Source organism: Hippoglossus hippoglossus, chromosome 13 (assembly GCF_009819705.1).
Source record: "Hippoglossus hippoglossus isolate fHipHip1 chromosome 13, fHipHip1.pri, whole genome shotgun sequence".
NCBI classification, from domain to species: Eukaryota; Metazoa; Chordata; class Actinopteri; order Pleuronectiformes; family Pleuronectidae; genus Hippoglossus; species Hippoglossus hippoglossus.
Window position 1 is genome coordinate 9,031,444 of NC_047163.1, and position 20,176 is coordinate 9,051,619.

A 20,176-nucleotide genomic window follows, 5' to 3' on the forward strand; every position below is an offset into this window, starting at 1 on the left:
TCACTTACTCAATGTTTATGTCTTAAGAAAGATGTGTGGTGGATAAATGCTGCCAAGAGTTTGGCTCAAATAAAATATTTTGATTCAAATCTCTTCACACATATTCACGGTGGCCGAGAGAGATCAACGCACTGCAAATTACAACGTTACAAATTTATATCATCATCGTAACTTGTTATAACGTTACAAAGCATTGTCGTCAAAATTGATGAAGTTGTTTTCTACTTGCATGTGTTTTCTTAATTTGCAGTGCGTCGATCTCTCACGTCCACCGTTCATATATAAAAGAAGAAGGTAAATACTTAAGATAAAAATAAGTTATGGAAAAGTTATTCCTATAACTAGAGAACTCTCGTTTTCTTCAAGAGGCTCCCATCTGCATAACGTCGTATATTTACTTCAATAATGGTCTTTACCAAATTTGAACTCAACCCTAAACCTTGAAATGAATATTCCCACTACCGAAAGGCATGAACTTGACCTAAAACACTTTATTTATATATAAAAATGCATATAGACATGAAGACGTACAGTGATCATAAAGACAGAAATTAAGTGGAATGAAGACCTCTATAAAACCTCTATAATAAACCTGTCTAATTTGAACCCTGCAGCGGAGTCAAAGATCAGCATGTAATATGTGCTGCTTTAAGTTTCCTGGCTGCTCTCGGACACTGAGGACGCTCAGGGCGCAGATGTCGTGCGTGTCTCTTTAAAACACTGACTCCTGGAGGCGGCCGAGCATTTTCCTGCGGATCGCGGGGACGAGGAGTGTTGCAGCTCGGCGGAGCCTCGTTCGAACCGACGCTTCATCCTGAGACCGTCCGGAGGAGAGGGGTCGTTTTATTTAAGAAGAAGCGGATGAATATAGTTAGACCTTGTTTTGTTTTTTTTTATCAAGCATCTGAGGAAGAACTGTGTGTGTGTGTGTGTGTGGTGTGTGTGTGTGATGAACCATGCGCGGACGGAGAAGTGATGCTGCCGAGTTTTGCTGAAGGTTTCCTCCGGGGCGGCGCTGCCTCTTCATCCCGCTGCTGGCACGTCTTTTCTGGGAGTGACATCAAAGTTTCCCCGGGGTGATTTTATTTCTCCAGGTTCGGTTCCCGTGTCTTCCAGTCACATCTCGGCTGTGTTGAGCGACTGGAGGTTTCACTCTATAATCTGACACTGAGCGGACACTGCAGACTCTCAGAGGAGCTGACACCAGGACACAGAGGAGATGAACTTTGGACATTTACTACTTGTGACTGTGTCATTCATCCACATCGCTTCAGGTAAAGAAGAGAAATACTCAAGCAGAAATGTCTTTTAAATCTAAATTTAAATCTCTGTCTCTCTCTCTCTCTCTGTCTCTCTCTCTCTCTGTGTCTCACACACGCGCACACACACAGACACACCGCGCACACACACAACACACACACACACACACACACACACACACACACACACACACACACACACACACACACACAGTCGTGTCTCCATGGCTTCATTGAGGACATTACATTGGTTTCCAGACTTACTCTAACCTTAACCATATTACTACTGGCCAAACCCTAACCTAACCTTAATCATAACATAAACCTAACCTAACCATAACTTTATCCTAAACCTGACCCTAAAACATGTCTTCATCTTAAAATCTAATACACATCATGAGGACTTGCTTTTTTGTCCCCATAAGGACGACAAGTCCCCATAATGTGACTGTGTAAACAGATTTAGGTCCATGAGTAATATCTGGACCAACACACACACCACACACACACACACACACACACACACACACACACACACACACACACACACACACGCTGGTTTGGGCAGCTAACCTTGTTGGGACATTGCATTGACTTCCATTCATTAAGGACAGTCTGACCAAAACCTTATTTATAACCATAACCATGACCAATCCATGACTAACACTAACCTTAATTTAACCACAACTCACATTTTAACCAGGACCTCAGAAATTATGTTTTGCCTCAGCACCACCAGGCTTTTGTCCCCATAAGGTCCATGGTACTGACAATGTGTGTTTTATACTGGTCCTAAAGAGGTTACAAAAACGAGTATACACACACGTGCACACATACAAACACACACTCACACTCACACACTTGCACACACACACACACACACACACTGCCCATATGGCGTGACTGTCTCACTGTGCACCCTATGTGACTCGTCTTATCGTGTGTTCCGTAACTCCAGGGGGACGTGAACGGTGTGTTTAGCTGAATTTCAAACACATTTTCCTGACAGCTGTGGCAACTGAAACACATCAAATATATATATTTATGTGAGTGTGTGTAAAAGGAAATGCCACACATGCATAAATCTGTAATATTAAAATACCACCGGTGAATGCCAAGAAGATGCACCTTTCCTCTGTGACCTCCTCTCCCTCGGCTCGGAGGTGGTCTCACGTGGAGGCCATTAGGCAGCAGAAGAGGTCAAAGGAGAATCCACTCGAGCAAAGAGTGAAAACATTTGACTCTCACTTTCAGCTCACATATTCTCAGTGACAGGGTTATAGTCCTGAAAGCCACAGGCTCCTGCAAAAGTGTTCATGGGGGTTCACATGTGTGTGTTATTGAAAAATGCTTTCAAAGGCTCATTTTTTGATTACCTCTGAGAAAGGATTATATATTTTAACCATTGGTCTAATAACAGTTTAAATTTCCAAGCCTTAATCCAAAGCCCACATAAAAGCAGGGCTCAGAAAAAAACAATTCATGAGAGTGCAGATGTGCATTTTTTTTATGTCTCAGATTATATTGATGCAACTTTTAACACGAAAAAACAGACAATATATATTATTCCTTTTGATGCATGCATCGTGATATCTGGTGTGTTTCGGTTTGGAATAATAAATTGAACTAAAATCAGTGGATATGAAATTAAATCAAACCAAGAAATATGCTGTGCACTATCAAAAATAACAATTACAGTCATTATTAGTTTGATAAATTCAGAATTGTACTGATACGAACATTTGAAAACAATATAATAGCTCACATGAATTTATTTACACAAACACATACAAGAAAATACACAATATTTTGTATATGATCCGTTAACGGTTCCCTGAAGGGTCAATGTTTTTGTTTGTAGCATAAATGTGTACGATTATGTCGCAGTGTAATTTACGTCCCTCTAGTGGTTCTATTTATAATTTACCACTGATTGAAAGTTGGTGGCATCAACACGCCACCAGAGGCAGTAAAGAGAAGGACTGTTGGCAAGTAAACATGAAAACAAAAGTCACAATATATTTCTTTAAAAATAGACTTTTAAAATGTCCGACAAGAAAAGGAATGCAAACATTTTTAGTATACTAGCCTAACCACGTATCTAGCCAAATACATTATCAACACTAGAAGGGCACCTGTAGAACGTATTCCCTCCACCAAGGCTAAAGTCCCATCTCATTGCATAAAATAAAATAATAATCCTGGATCTGCTTGTATATCTGGATTCATTCCAAAATGGGTTCTTCCTTGAGTCATGCCCCACCCCAGCACAAAATTTCATGGAAAGCGGATCAGTAGTTTGTGAGTAATTTTGCTGACACACAGGCAATGAAAACATAACCGTGGTTTAAATATTTGTCTCTTAAGCTGCTAATTGCTTTGCTGTGTTCACAAACCCGTCACTGCTCTGTCTGGCTGCTAATTGTGCTGGGAAAGTTGCATGCGGTGGGTTTTTAGGGGACAATAAGAGTCCAACTAAACACGTTGAATCTGCCGGCTGGAAAAACAAAACAATGAGCTGAAAGATGTTAAAACGCCTGTTACAGATTAGCTGTTCTGTGGATGGGATGCTCTGTAAGATCGCCAGACTTCTTTCACCTAGTAGTGGAAACAGTAATTCACTGTAATATAAAACAATATTGATTATAGCAGCTTTAAAAAGTCGTGACCAGATGCACTGAGCAGAATCTTTTGCGGTTAAAAATAAACCTATCTCACGTTTGACTCTCTGAACTGCAATTTCCCGTCAGTCTATTAACTCACACACTGACACCAGTATATCTACAGTAAACTAATAGCAGCTGGACACGTGGGTCCAGCAGTTGTTGGTCGAGCTCTATTTTACATCTTCAATGATAAACTATAATTTCACAATAAATCCTGAGCTTTGTGGCGGCCGTGACACCTCTCACCGATCGTTCTGATTCATTATTATATACTAGTGCCCACCTCTCCACGTTAAAGACACTTTTCAACACCCACACCATCTGCCTACTTCTCTTTAGCTGGAGTGAGCATTTCCACTTATTCCCACGTCGATTTTTACTGCGCTTTTCCCCGCAGGATGATTTGCATTTTCATAAAAATGCTTGAGAGAAGAGGATTCAAATAGGCTTCATGACCTCTGTGGGAGTTGTGATAAGACATATGCCCCACTTGTAGATTTATTCAGTTGTTTATTCATACAAATATGTAGATAAATAAGAAATGTTTTTAGTGTTATAGTGAGATATGTATTTTCCTGTTGTTTGTGTATCGCCAATAAGCTCCTCTCTGTTGGTGCTAAGATGTGTGGTGGGAGTTTAAGTCTCTGTTTTCTCAAACCTCTGCGTGATTGTATAGAGGAAAACAACACAGTCACCTTCACTCTCTCACACACACACACACACACACACAACACACACACACACACACACACACACACACACACACACACCACACACACACACACACACACACACAGGGATTCTTAATTAATATGCCATCAGTGTAGAGTCTAATATTCAATGTCTCGTTGAAATTTCAGTTATCTTGAGCTGCATTCAGACTCAGCTGTGGAACTAATTGATGCTAAACAACCTTTAGCTGGTGATTCGTGTCCATTCTGTCCTCCTGCTCATTATTTAGTGACAAATATGGCTGAGGGCTGACTAAAGCCTCTCATGATGAAATGACCGGGGATGATGAAGCCACTGCATGGACCTGGTTAGTCGTCTTAATGTGCCATGGGCTTGAGTCATGTCGCCGGATGTTGATGATGTCCCACTTCTGGCACAGTCGCCGATGACATCATTCTGGAGATTAGATGACGGCTGAGGAGGACAGTTGCCAAACAAAGGCACTAAACGCCCAGACCACTGCCAGAAGAAAAATCTAACCTGACGTGTCTTGAGATTCAGTTTGCTGTGGCACGTTATCGTCCTCCCGCAGAGATTACTTGGGAATGTCAGAGGGACTCCTCAAATGTTTTTGGCCTTTTTAAGTATGTAAATGAATTGAAATTGTAAAAGACGCAAGTAAATCTCTGCAGACGAGCTGCCAACCTTCTGCTGCTGACTCACTTGTAGCGTGAGAGCATATGAAAGTTAGTCTCTGAGTTTTCTGTCTGTCAGGTAGTTAGTCATTGAGTTTCACATCAAGCTGTGAGCTCCGACAGGTCCAGGTTCCTGCACGAGTCTGAGAGGCACAGAGATCTGAAGCAAAACAAGACATCCCTCTGTGGCATTGTTGTTTTCACACATTAGCGTGACAGCGGTACACTTCTGCCCCTGGGGAGAACGCGGGGCTAATATTTGTAAATACTAATTAATGAACGCGACCACTGTTACGTAAGGCAACAGCTACGAGCCAAGAAATGCCAAATATAGCCTGAATCAACAGGGTTTTTAAAGACGGGATTCTGATCATCCCCTCAGCTCCTACCCTGCCCACTCTGTGTGCTCGATGAGGCAGAAATGCTGGAGATGCCACGAGCAAACATGTGGGTGTGTGTCAGGGTTTGCAATTAGGACCGATGCGATAACTTGTCTATCAGAGCCGTGTGCAGCACTAATGGGCTTTCATTTGACTTTGGTCGCTTGCGTTTCTCTGGATGTTCTTTTTAAAAAAAAATGATTTGCTTTGTGAACAAATGGAGAAATTGTCACAGATCAGAAGCAGCCATGACAATTATCACACCAAATCAACCATGCACACGATCAAATCATAATGAGTCCGCTGCTCTAATGCTATTAATACCCCTGGAAAGGAAACTTAGAGTCCCACGCACTCATCACTGACTTTATTGATGGCGTTTCGAGATGAGGTTCTTATAGACATCCAGTCAAAAAGACACAGGCTACACTTCTACGTTTGCATACAAATTACTGCTATAATCAATATTTTATAACAGCGATGCACCAAAAAAATGTCAATTAGAGCTTCAGCTGTCGTGACCACAACTTTACTGTCCTGGTTCACTCACTGCTGTCCTGAGATCTGTCTCAATTGAGGGGGCTGCTTACTGGGATAAGTTAGCCTGAGAAGGATCCAATGCTCAGGAATGGAAGGATGCATTTTTTCCGCCATGTTTGAAGGAACCTTCGAAATGGGACAGCCTCTGCTTGCCACAGTCTTCAAATGCAGCCTCCAAAGGATGCAGCCCCTGAACTGGGACACAGCTGCAGCATCTCTGGCAGTACACTACGTGCTCAGCACCCCACAGCAGACACACACAGTTAGAGGCTAGCTGGTGAACATAGTGGAGCATTTAGCAGCTTGAGAGTCATATTCAGTGTTTCCCTCAGAAGATGGTGGAAACCAAACTCAGAGCTAAAAGAAAATGAATTCTGGACTTACATTCATCAGGAGGACACATTAATGATGATCATACCTGCTCCTTAACTGGTGGATGTGCAAATAATCAACTTTAAATGTGATATTATGTCAGTGTTGTTTTTTACAGCTATTTTATGCCGCCCCCCTAAATATTTAAAAGGTTAGTTATTGCAGATTTAAAGTGAAGCAGATTTTTTTTTAAATAGCATAATACTGAGCTTGTACTATTGTGAACAAAGCTAGAAAATATAAAAATTTTGAAAAGTTCAAATAAGAAAAATAATTCAAGATCATCGAAATACTACAGGAAGACAAATGATAATACCATTTGCACAAAGACTTATGAGGCAGGCTATTGAGGCCGTGTTACGGAAGGATCCATCAAAATTAGAAGGGACTGCGTGAAAAAGAGAAATAAATAAATGTTAACGAGAATAAAATACCCTCCTCTATTCGAAGGGTCAACGTGTATCAAATCTGTCGAGCTTTTAAATCAAATCGACTGTACTTTTCTGAAAAGCACAGCTGCCTCTCACCCTCACACTCAGGAGAGCCTTGAGAGTAAACCACAGAGCGACAACCTTGCATGGAGCGAGCAAACTCATTCACAAAGTCCCCTCCAGATTGTTGAGTCGAGCTGAAGGTCTGTGTGGCTGGTACAAGTTCAGACACATTTATAATGGTTTGAATGATTAGTCTGCTCTGAAATGTCTCCACGACCGGGGTTCAACAGAGATTTGTTTTGTGCTGTAACATTCAATATAACTCTGTTCAATTAATACATGTGTTGAACAGAACAGTTTCTTTCTGTTTTAACATCTATGGAAGCTGTGAATTATCTGAGGCAGTAGTTTGTGAAGCATCTCTTTCGATTACTGCTTTTTTTCCTTGGATTTTCCAAAGGGGTGGTGGGAAAATGCAAATGTCAGAGTCGGTTTCTCTGTAAATATTCCAGAACTTTTCCTAGCAGCCCCCCCGAGTAAAATGTCTAGAAAATGTCCAAGTGAGCCCATGTGAGCATAAAAGTGTCCAGAGATTTCACAGTGAGAGAGTGGGCGTGTCGATGAGGTTTTTAACACAAGACAGACGTGTAACTGGAAGAAAACAATAGCTCAAGGAGGAAAAAGAGTTGACTAACACGTAGAAGATGCGGACGAAAATGTCAACTAGGAAAGACGATGAGATTTGAGAGCTTTTGGCGATAAGGGCAAACACTGAAGTTGGTGCTTTCTGCAGTGGAGTTTATATGTCATCCCCTGCTTCAGCTCTACCCAGACGCCAAACCCTCGCCCGCACGTTACAATGAACATTTTCCTGTTGTCGTGAACACGTCTGACTCTGACAATCTTCTGCTGGGTTCTTCATATGTAAAAGGCAAAGTCCAAAGACCTAATCTTCCCGGACTTCATGTCTGAAAACGATTTATGTTTATGGAAACTCTTCTACACGAGGAGTCCTCCTCTACTTGTCCATGCCTTGTAAATGTGAAACTCATTTCACACCAGAATGCCCCAGATTAATACTTTTCACACTCAACATTTCCACAAGCACCCTGATATCTCTGAGGAGCCACCGTGGACTGTAATAGGTTGCGTTTATGATCCGACAAAAAAATACATTCACTGAGGCCTGTGATGTTTACTTTTCCACGTCAATAACGCTAAGAGTTTCGTTTTTTGCGCTGAAAGGTGCTTTCAGTCACTGCACCACAATCTTCCTGTCATGAAGCAAACATTACCTTGAAAATATTCCTTCTCACAAAGACAACGTGTCGCTGTCGTGCTCAAGGTGGTGTAGACTTTTTTAATTTTTTTTTATTGATTGCACACTTGTCACAGGAGCAGATTGCTGCTTGTCACTTCGACCACCTGAAGCTGTTTGCTATTCCTTCTTTTTTTCTCACGTGAATATTTTCCCTGCAATGCATCAGCACGGCTCCGCATTGATTCTGCTGCGTGATCGCTGCGGCTGTAATGAGCGCCCAATCAATCTCATTAATAATCCCCAGGGATAAAGAAAAAAAAAATGCTTCTGTTACACTTTTAATCCTCTTCTGTGTCTGCATTGGAATCATTAGATATTATCACTCTTAGTATTTCCCAAGGGGTCAAATCAATCCGCACGTGTTTGTTCGTCGTATGGTGACGGTTAAGCTATTCAGACCAACTCAAAGACACCTTGACAACACAATACATGGTGAAACTCACAAGGACAGCTGGACAAGGACAGCTCGATTGCATAAACACTGGAAAGAAAGTGTTACAAAACAGACATTCTGCAAATTTATATAATACGTAGATTAAAATGACATATTAATGGTTTTTACTGTTGATGGTTTACTGGGTGATAGGTAACCACTGATTTGTTGGTATCAAAAGGAGTTTGGAGACAATAAAAAGGAGCTGATCAGAATAATCTACAACTATAAGAGATAAATGACTGTTTTCAACAATACAGGTAGTTTAAATGCAGCTATTTTAATGTATCAGTGATTTTTCAATAATTCTTGAAGAAAGAAATCCTACCACAGATCTATAAATGGTTATATAGTTAGTCAAACTTTCTTTATTCAGGACATTTTATTGAGATTAGGATATTTTTTTCAAGAGAGACCAGGACCTGAATTGATCTAAGTTATCAACTTAAGTGAAATATAAAAACAAAAATCCTTCACTTTTAATCACACACGGTTTTTTCCATTAAAAAGGAATATATCTTTATAAATTCACCAAGGTCTATATTTTCTTTGCCACATCTCATCTTCCAACAGCAGAATTACGTTTCCATTTCAGCCGATATCCAATGACTTCATCCTGATCTTTTTCTTAGAAAATGGTGGAGACCAAAAACAGAGCAAGAGTGAAATAAAGCACTGTCTGGAGAGTATTACAAAGTACAAAGTTATATTTCTTTGTTACATGATCAGAATGTTGAGCTGTCATAATGTCACCTTACTTCCCCTTTTCCTGCCGTCATAATCACTACTGCCATTAGAGGGCGATATCACTCGAACTTTGACATTTGGGTAATTTGCTGAAAAGATTAATGCTTTCTACTTTATTCCAGATATTAGCCGATGACAAAACATCAAGATTGGTCATAATTGGCTGTTTGCACCAGGACAGTCTTGGATTTTCTGATGTTCAATGTGATTCTTTATATTAGAGAGCTGCCTCCAAAAAAACAACCAACAAACAAACATCACATCTCACATTAGCTAAAGAAGATCCAAAAGTTATTAATCCTTCATCTTTTCTTGGGTTTTATCACCTAGATGTCAGGATATTTTGGCCTCTGCAGCATCGATTTTGACCATTTCATTTTTTTCATGTACGTCTCACAATTCTCCCGTCACTGAACCACTGCAGTTCTGCTTTCAAGAGCTCGACTCTCTCTCTCAGTATTTGTTTTTGGGATAAAACTCCCGTTACGACTGAAGTGGAAGGGAGCTCAGTGTGTGATGTAACTGTATTACACGGCTTGGGACTTTAAACTGCCAGCGGATCCTTTGCGTGCTTAAAAACCACAGTTCACCATCAGGACATGGACGTCTGCAGAGATACTTCTTCCAAATTAAAACGATTCAGATGTGTCAATATGTAATCTTCACAGATGCCATACGCTCTGATGAAATATAATCCGAAAGGAAAGCACTTTATAATATCTTAGAGGATCAGCTTATGGGCACATAGCATGAAATGTTTCACCCTATACTTGTTCTTCTTCCTGTAAACAAAGTGTGGTTTTACATCAACTGGAAGTGCTACGGCACATTTTTACCGCCCGATTAGTATTCATCCAGATCCTGCATTAGCGTTTAGTGAGCTGTCCTGGTTCGTGACCCCGGGGTGTTAGCTGAGAGCGCTCGCATCGCTCTTTGGATGTTTACCTCAGGTCTGAGTCGTGATGGCAACTCCGGGCCCGCGGGGATCAAATCAGTTCATGAAAAGACATAAATCTGCTTACGGCGTAAAAGTGAGGGTTTATCCTGATGCCTCAGATTTAAGTATAATGTAACAGCAAGCGTGTGCAACGACATGTGTGTCATTGGGTTAGTCCCGGCTGCTCCTCTCCGCTCATAAAGGAGGACGTTCAAGCAGTCGAGATTATGTGCTGAAAATAATGCCTCAGACAGAGCCGCATTGTAATCAGTCGCACAGTGACCATTTCATTTCCCTGTCTTTCTTTTTTTTTTTTAACAGTGAGTGAGAGACCATCTGTTCCTCAGAACCAAACTAAAAGCAGCAGCATTTTTGAATTATTCATTTTTCCAACTGTAACACATTGTTAGAGACATTTGGTCTTGCTCTAAAAGCTTACCTTCGGTCTTGAAGCAGTGGGCCTTTCCCTCACAGCCAAGAGAAAATGGATCCCCAGAGAGAGGGATATGGGAGTTATCTATATCTTGCTGACTTATTCTCACATCCTGGGTCCCTCTCCCCTTTATACGCACACGTCTGCCTGTGTTATTCCCACTTTTCCTCCGACTTCATCATCTCAGCCTCTGCAACGGTTCAGATTGGCACACAGATTGGCCATTATCATATCACATGTGTGAATTCATCCTTGGCACATGCGGCGTCTATTTGAAGATACTGTATGCACACTTTACTAGAAAGCAACAGAAACCACTGCTGAAAAATGCATATTAAAAGTTGTTATTGGAATGTGTCCTCCCTGAAATCACAGTAACCTTCAAAGAGTTATTACCCATGATTATGATAATAATAACTTTATTTATATAGCAATATTTAAACAAAGTTACAAAGTGCTTCACAAAATACAGGGTAATGTATTGATATTGTAACGATTCACCGCTATCATCCAAAAGACAATCCACGTCTTTGTCCGGCGTCTCCAACGAAAGATACTCATGTCCTTCAAACGTTGTCATTGCTTTCTATTTCGGTGTTTTCTATCATGGTGGGTGCTCAGCCTCGTAAGTGACATCTGTCCTCATCTCCACGTTACAGGGTCCCGGGCACGGTTTGAGGACAGCGGTCCCCGCATAGTGGAGGACCCCTCGGATTTGATTGTCTCCAAGGGGGAGCCCGCCACCCTCAACTGCAAGGCAGAGGGCCGACCCCCTCCCAGCATCGAGTGGTACAAAGATGGCGAGCGGGTGGAGACTGACAAAGACGACCCGCGCTCCCACCGCATGCTCCTGCCCAGTGGCTCCCTCTTCTTCCTGCGCATCGTACACGGACGACGGAGCAAACCAGACGAAGGCATCTACACCTGTGTGGCCCGCAACCCCCTGGGAGATGCCATCAGTCGCAATGCTTCGCTGGAAGTTGCCAGTAAGGCTCTGTTTTATTTGTTATTGTCCTTAAAGTGTGTGTGTGTGTGTTCCTTTGCACAACAGGTTGTGTGTGTGTGTGCAGTATGAAGATGCTTCGCAGTTTGTCACAGATCTCGCTGCAGTCGCCTGGCAGCTTAATGGAGGTCCACTGGACAGTTGGCTGTGCTTGAAAATGATGACATGAAACAACCGAGCTGCAGGAGGCGACCCCGAAAGAGACGGTGCTAGAGATAAATTCAGTAACAAGTGGTGGCCTGTGGATGTGATCCTAATTTTAGGTTATTGTGGCAGGAAATATATTTTCTCCATAGTTGTTTTCTTGTTATTAGCTCTTTAATTGCGGCTTTAAAAGAGTCAACGCTGTGACCATAAACAACATTTGTAGGAACCATGAAGGTAAAAACAAAGTGATAATAACATATTCTTTCTGAAGGAGTCATTTGAAATAGGACACTACTGTGGCTTTGCTGTTTTACCTTTGTTAAATCTCTCTACCTAATTTAGAGGAAATTGACTTGTATTGAAATAGACTGGTATTAGATCAGTTTAAACTGGTTATGATATAATGGCCTGAAATTGACGTAAAGGAATCAGGATCAGTAGAGATAACGTTTGTTGCATCTCTAATTGCCTTCACCACTTCTTATGCAGTGATTTCAGAAAAACATACTTTGACAAGGTGTGAAGGTAAAAGAGTGCGTTCCTCTGACAACTTTTCACAACACTTCAGTCAAAAAGAAAACTCAACAGCTTGTCTTTGTGTCACAGTGGATCTATTGTGCTGCAAAGATTTATTGAGACTGCTTGCTTTTCGGTCAGACTCAATGACAAGTGCTTGAGATGATTTCTGTTTAACTCAAGTGTTTTTAAAAGATGTAGGAGGGTTGTGCTTCTCGGCCTCATCACTGTCTTTAACGTCATTGTTTCAAAAATCTGTCAAATGTTATTTTTTAAACGATGGAGAAATCTATAAAAAACAACCCGGGCTAGTGACGTCTACCTGCTTGACCCTCATGTCTTCATCAGTAATGATGGTTTTCTCCTGTTGATAACATTTTACACTGAAAACAAAGAAACATCTCAAAGCCAAATTCAATTTTCGTTCATGTTGGATTAACTATACATGATATAGTGATTCATAGAGCATGCTATAATTCAGTTACACAGTCTTAGTAAATTATATTAGGCCTGCAGCTGTCAATGATTTAATTTCTCCAATTGTTGCTCACAAATATATATTTTGTCCAAAACCCTTAAATAATGTAGTTAATATTCATTTTGTGGTAAATAACAACAGCAAATCTTCCCTTTTGTGAGATTTTGGCTTTTTCTCTCATAAATCTTGGCTTGAATGGTGATACAGAAAACTCGAGGGCCACTTAATAGAGCACAAACCTTTGCCAAGGCCCAACAGACCCATTCAAGTCACAGTCAAAGAGACAACTTCCCCTAAATACGCCTGATTTGTTTTAAGATCCATGAATTATTACTGTTTATCTCACAATGTTAAATAAAGTGCAAAGAAATTCCTGCTACTTTGTCCAGACCATCGTCTGTATGTGAAGATGGATGACATGACAGCTCCCCAGAAGTGAAGCCAAAGCATCTCAATGGCCATCTGCAGGATCAGTCATTAATCCTGCCTCCTCCATGTTAGCAGATGGGACATGCACCAAAATCAAAAGTTAAAATACACGTTTCTGTCATTTTAGGTCGTTCTTATTGCTAATTATTTAATGTTATAAAATAGAGTGAAAATGATTGACAGCTGAGAGTCTGTGATTGGCTCGTCCCCTGGCTGCTACTGCCAAGACTCTGGCTCCAAACGCACAAGATGGCACTGTTCTCCTCCAGGATATTTCAGCTTAATGTTTGGATAGTGGGAGCGGAGCCCATCGTCCATCTTTATTTACAGTCTACGGTCCAGATCCACCAAGTTCCAAGAAAATTGTTGAACTATATTTTGCATAATCCTGCTAACAGTCAAACAGACACCTAACTTTGGTGAAGGTAAATATTGTTGTTTTACCTTGTTTATTTAACATCATCATTTACTAGTAACCAAACAGACTGAGACCTCCTCTATGACAGCCAGGTAATCATCACATCAACTGAGAGTCACCGCTTAGCCAAGCCGTGTTTTCTTTGTACAGACATGTGGCAGAGGAATACAGCGGGGGAGCGTGAGCGTCCTCAAATCTTGGCGCGTGCACTGAAGTAAAAAGCTCCCAATAGGAATGAGCCGTGTCTATTATTTTTCCCTCCTCGGTCTGGGGGACACGTGCCATTGTCTCCTCCTCTCCTAATTGTGCCAGTGTGTGTATCGGCCCTTGGGGACTGACGGCAGCTCTCTTTGACACGAGGAAATGGATAGTCAGTGGAGTTGATTGGGGGAAGGAGCATAACAGATTACCAAGGTCGAACCTGTCCTCGTTAAAAAAAACAAACAACACAAAACCAGCAATTTGAGCTGGTCGTATCTGCCACCATACTGAGGCTTCCTCGCTGACAGTGAGTGTAAGTGCTCACGGCTGGCTGACCTCATCTGCAGCTCGCGTTCAAAAATAGGGTATGGTCTCCTCAGATATAGCGCATAAGTGGGCAACCATACGAAGATGCGGGCTCATGCAAATACACCGAGCCGGGTGAAGATATAACGCATATGAAGTCACATCGCCTCTTTTGCATTGTTGATAATGAAATTGAGCTCTTTTTTTTTTTGCGGAGGAGCTGCAGATAACAGCGCAGTCATATCTGTAAAGGGATGATTCACCTGCAGGCGCCAGAGTGACTAACAGTATTAGTAAGTGGCTGTTTTGTTCTAATCTCACTGCCTCTGGCTAGCGAGGGCATATGCTGAAACAGTATGGTGGTGGTCTCAGACTCCCCCCCCCACTCTGTGTGAGGTTGTGCTGACTGTGGGGTAAATCGTGACCCAATTAGCTCTGGCAGGGAGGTGGTGGGGGGGGGAGTGTGCCGTGTTAATGAGGGGGCCAGTTTTAAGCTGGTGGTCTGTGTGCGTGTGTGTGTGTGTGTGTGTGTGTGTGTGTGTGTGTGTGTGTGTGTGAGGGACAACAGGTGGGAGGAGGAAGAGCCTTTTTTATCTCCACTGAGGAGTAATTAATACCAATGGATCTGTTGGATTGTTAATGCAGCTCTGTGTATGGCGCAGACTCTAACCTGGTTTTTAAGCACATTAATTACACATTAATTGTCAGTGAATGATGCATAATGCATTGTGTTGTGCTGCGTGACTAAGGCTTCTCTCTGCAGTGAGCTAACAGGCTGGCGCCGCTCACTCTATCCACGCCGAGCTGGAATTGCGTCTGCGGAGAAAACAGAGATACACATCTAACCTATGTTGGTTCCATGCATCACATCGCTCCGGCGGCTCTCTGCACAGTCGAGTGTGATATCAGAGCTGAGACAGGCTGAGTGAATGTCAGACGCTCATTTGAACAGTTGCTGAACTGTTTTTCACAAGTATGGGATATTGTTTTGTTCTTCAGCAATGGGTTAACATGCGAGGAAAGGATGTGTGTATGTTCTGCATTCACAGGCTAATATAAAGCTATTTTCTGATACGAGAATTGGTGTCCTGACATTTTCTGGAGTTTCCGTTTAACATACGAGGAACGCAGCAGGAGATTATCAGACGTGTTCACAAACAACAGGAAAATGTCCAGAACATTCAGGTGTGGGGGAGGGGGGGGACGTTCTGGGTAGAAAATGCATGGACGTGACGTTTAAGTTATGCTGCGGAAAGAACAGTTGTTTTTGTTTCCAGCACCTCGACACCAACGTTGGCTGTTATCTCCCAAAGATCTTAAATCTTGTAAGTTGACATTTTCATCGCCAGTGTGATTTGACACCTCTTGTCCTCCTGAGATGTTTGTATTCTTTTTGTTTGTTTCAGTTTGCACTCTGTCTCGTGTTGGAAACATCATCAACGTCATCACTTTCCTGCCTGCAATCTCACATGGGTCACAATATTCCTGCACATTTTACTTGCTGGGGGTGGGGGGGCTGGCAGGAGAGGTCCCCGGAAAGTGTCTGGAGCAACCAACTCAGACATTTGAGTTCACACTGTTGCTTGGGGCACAATTTCCTGTCTCTACCTGACTGAAGCCGGGGGGGGGGGGGGGTCTGAACCAGACTTGAACCCGACACTCTGTTCAAACCCAACCTGAACCTGATGTTTCTCAGATTGCAGACAAAATGAGGACCCAGCCTACGTGTCATTCCGGGAGATTAATACAATTTTTAAAAAACAGTTTATTAACTGTAACAGTAAAATGTTAATGTCTAACCAAACATTTTTTGAATGCTCAAAAGCTTTTTCTTTCTGTATTCTGCTGTTGCTTCCCTCTGCAGTAACCGATATTCAGGAGCTCGGTTGCCAGCAACAGTTTTTATTCTGTCTTTTCGCTTCTCTTTTTTTTTTTTACTTTTAGCTGCCAGTGATCAGCTGACCTGCCAGGCTATTGAAAAACCAGAATAATGAGACAGTGGAAATATAATGAAATTCATTCCTCGCTCCCTTCCAAACACAGACTTTTTTAAGCTTGAAAAGAAACAAGAGTTGAAGTTGGGGGGGAACAGCAGTAGTGTCTATTTCAAAATCATGAATGTCTGCCCGTCTCAGTGAGGAGACAGTCACATGGTGGCAGGATTAGAATAAAGTAGGACAAATAAAAAATAAAACTTGCTTAAAAGGCTTTAGAGCCAGATGTTCCTCTTACTCCTGATGAGGGATTATGAAGGAATCAAAGTTCTGGCTGCAGCTTGTTTCTTGGCTGCGATTGCTCTATACGACAGAGAATCTGCAGATATATACGTATCATCCCTGATAAGTACAGTTTATACGTGTAGCTTAGAATATCTGCTGCTGGGTGCATTAAAGTTGTCAGCTCGAATTTCCCTCTGCAGTTCAGCAGAGCTGCGGTTTATAGGAGCCCTGTGAGACGTACTAATAAAGCAGAATGTGTCGTGCAATGTCTGTGTGTAATTGAAACATCATTACATTTCTGTAAAATGGAGGGATTCATGGGCGAGAGCTTCTGAAACAGACCGTTTTCCCCGTTGTCCCTTCTCATCCTCCATCAACATAATCAGACAATGGATTAACGCTGGCTTCTCTGTAGGCAAAGCTTCCATTAGCCATGACAGGGCAGTATCATGGCAATGGGATTAGACCACCTCTAACGGGTTTAGTGCTCTCTGAAATAAAAGAACAATAGGAGCCAGGCACAGGGTCGTCTCAGGCTCTTAAAAAAAACATGCACTGACGCCGTCCTTTCACCTCTGCTCTGTCTGTCCCACAATCACTGTCAACACATGTTTAGTACTAAAACTTTTCTTTTCCTGTCCCGTCTGTCACTCACCCACCAAGTGTCAGTCAACTTTATGGATTTGTGAATGGTCAGCAAACTGTATAGTTAATTTTGCTGCAGGCTGTGATTTGCAGTCACTAGAGTTTATACATCCGCCAAGGAAACCAGATTTAAATGAATCTTTATAAACAGATTCTACATGTGAATATACAGAATCTGTAGGCCAGGGTTTGGGGAGATATTGGGGATTTCCAGTTTGACCAATCAAGTTTGAGCAGGCTCATCGACCATAATCCATCGACTTTAATTTACCTTCATTCATATGCAGATAACTGTTGATAGAGATAAGCCCAAATGTTGTATGGACCTAAAACACCTATACAAAAGTATCCCTGTTTGTGTTTTGTGTGGAGAAATGTATAACTTGTGTAATAAAGAAACTAGTCGAACAATAAAGCATTATTTGCTTGGATTTCCATTTATGATACACCAGAAATTACTGGCGTTTCCCACAGAAGGCGATTCGTCATTTATAGCCAATGGGCTACGAGATTGTATATAAATTCCCTGATCCGGATTTTTGGATCTGCACCAAATTTTCAGTATGAAGTATGTTCATCACGGTCCATAAATTATTCACTGAGAAATCCAAAGAAAAAACAAAAACACCCTTTCCTGGATCCGTTCCCTTATCCAGATCCCCACCAAAATGTAGAGGGTTCTTCTCTGACCCACACGCATCCTTCCACCAAGTCTCATAACAACCCATTTAGTTGTTTATGTGCAATCCTGCTAACTAACAGACAACCAAACAAAAGCAGAAGAAAATATAAGCTCCATAGGTGAAAATGAATAATTAACAATAAACGCGCCCGTCAGCAATATATACAGGAATCAGCCCTGCACGTGCAATACAAAGCGTGAATGCAGCACATACCATTTCTTGGTGATTAATCTCTATCCTGCCTCTGTTCATTTTTTACAAAAACATTAACAGATGGCCTCTCTGCAGATTCTCTCTACTAAACTCTGTACCATAGAGATAAATGTCACTTAAAACTCAAGTGATGAATATTCTCAAGAGATTAAATCTCCTAATCTGTGTATCCCTGAAATATTAAAGTTAGGAAAATGAATGTGCGCTCTCGAAATAGTGCCCAGAGAAGTAATGATGAAACCGCTGAAATCATTTAGCCCTGCTTTGCCATTATTTAAGCTCACATGAAGAAGTGCCCTGGGGAGTCGGAGGACTTGTCTCTTGCTCGCCGCCTGAGCCCAGTGTGGATGGAAGCGAGAGCACAGGGCCCAGTTTAGGAGGTTATTAAGATCTAGTCATGTAATGTCCGAGGACCTAAATTATGGACACTAGCCCCTCGGGAGCAGGTGGGGGGTGGGGAATGTTGGTGGTTGTCCCTGATTCTGTGGCACGATCTTCACCACACACTTTAAAGTCAGAGCAAGGCAGGATCACATTAACTCAAATTCAGCTTCAAAGAAATTTTTGGAGCTGGCGTTTGAGGGTAGTGATGTGTTTCAACCCTCAAATGTCCCACTTTCCATGTCCGTGCCGGGGGACTCCGGGTTTAAAGAGCTAAAGGTGTGTGTGTGTGTGTGTGTGTGTGTGTCTATGTGTGTTTGTATCGGCGGTGTCGGTGATTAGCTCTGTGCCCGTAACGTCTTCACTTCATGGCAGTAAAACAAAGGTCTCTGCGTGGCCGTCCAACCAGGCCTTACAGACGGAGGTCTAAAAATAATGCCGTGCTTTCAATTAGCCCTTCAGCTCTGCAAAACATTTGAAACAACAGCCAAGTGAACAGGGTCGGGGTTATTTGGTGGACAGACCGTTGGGAGCAGTGTGAGTGCCTGTACTGGGTTTTGCTACAGCTCCTGCAAACACACATTTTGTGAGGATACTCGGGGTGTTTTACTTTTCTGCGAGAGATGTCCGAGCTTCATCCAAACCTCTGCTCAGCCCCTGCGATCTGACTTGATCACCTGCTCCGGGATATATTCCAGTGTTTGAATGTGAATAATCCACCGAAATATTACTGTGGGGTAATGAGAAATTGAATAATGTCAAAGAGGTTAGAAGTTCTGAATGAGTCATCACTCTGCAGAGACTTCTCACGTCTCCTCAGCGTAAATGTCAAAGCGTTAAATGATAGGAAAAGACAATTTTCTCCCACGTGGTAAAAAGTGACTTTCACTTAATTTCAATAAAGTTCAGAGTGAAGATGGCAGGTAGCGTGATTGATGAAGTCATACCACGGAGCGAGTTAAAGAAAAGGGCGAATTTACAGGTTGACTAATGTCCAATTCAGACCTGAGGGAGAACTGTCTGCCACCTCGCTAAGTTTTGGAATATTCATTGCCCGTTTTACCCAAGACAATTATGGCAGTCAAATGAGGGAGAGGAATGACTCCCCCGTCTTTGAATAGCTGCGATAAAGTCACTTCAAAAGACATTTCATTCAAGCCCAGTGGCTGTGAATATTGATGTTGTACTGAAGACCAGGGCTGCCATGTTGACACAGTCCTGTCAGACGAACTGGTGGATAATTAATGTGACACTTATGTACTCAGATTAATTCGAGCTAAGTGCATATGGAGCTCAACGGCACAAGTAAAAATCCCATTAATTTTCTGAATAGAGATTTTGATTATCAGCCATAATGTTGTAACCATCCAAGGTAGATTTACCACGAACTACGAGGCAGTGAAACAATATTATGTTCTCCAGTAGAAGCCACAAGTCTGATATCTACTGTTTTAAAAAAAAACTTCTATGTTTACCACAACTGCGAAAATCCTGTCATGTGCTACGATCGCCTACGATCCGATCTTTCAGTGTTGAGTGAGTATATTTAGTTATGTAATCAGAGTAAATTTCAGGAAAATGTTTGGACTTCAGTGCATGTCTGAAAGTAGCTTGTGCTAGTTAGCTGTGCATGCTAATGTCTGCACAT

At 42.0% G+C, this 20,176-nt stretch overlaps 1 protein-coding gene across 1 annotated transcript in view; it reads left to right on the forward strand.

Annotated features, from left to right (window-relative positions):
* The first annotated feature begins 724 nt into the window (after positions 1 to 724).
* LOC117772951 (roundabout homolog 2-like) overlaps positions 725 to 20,176 on the forward strand; it is a 46,042-nt gene continuing 26,590 nt past the window's right edge. The window contains 2 exon segments of the mRNA XM_034604563.1: positions 725 to 1,274; positions 11,543 to 11,875. Of these exon segments, the coding sequence (XP_034460454.1) occupies positions 1,220 to 1,274; positions 11,543 to 11,875 (388 nt within the window). The 5' untranslated portion in view covers positions 725 to 1,219.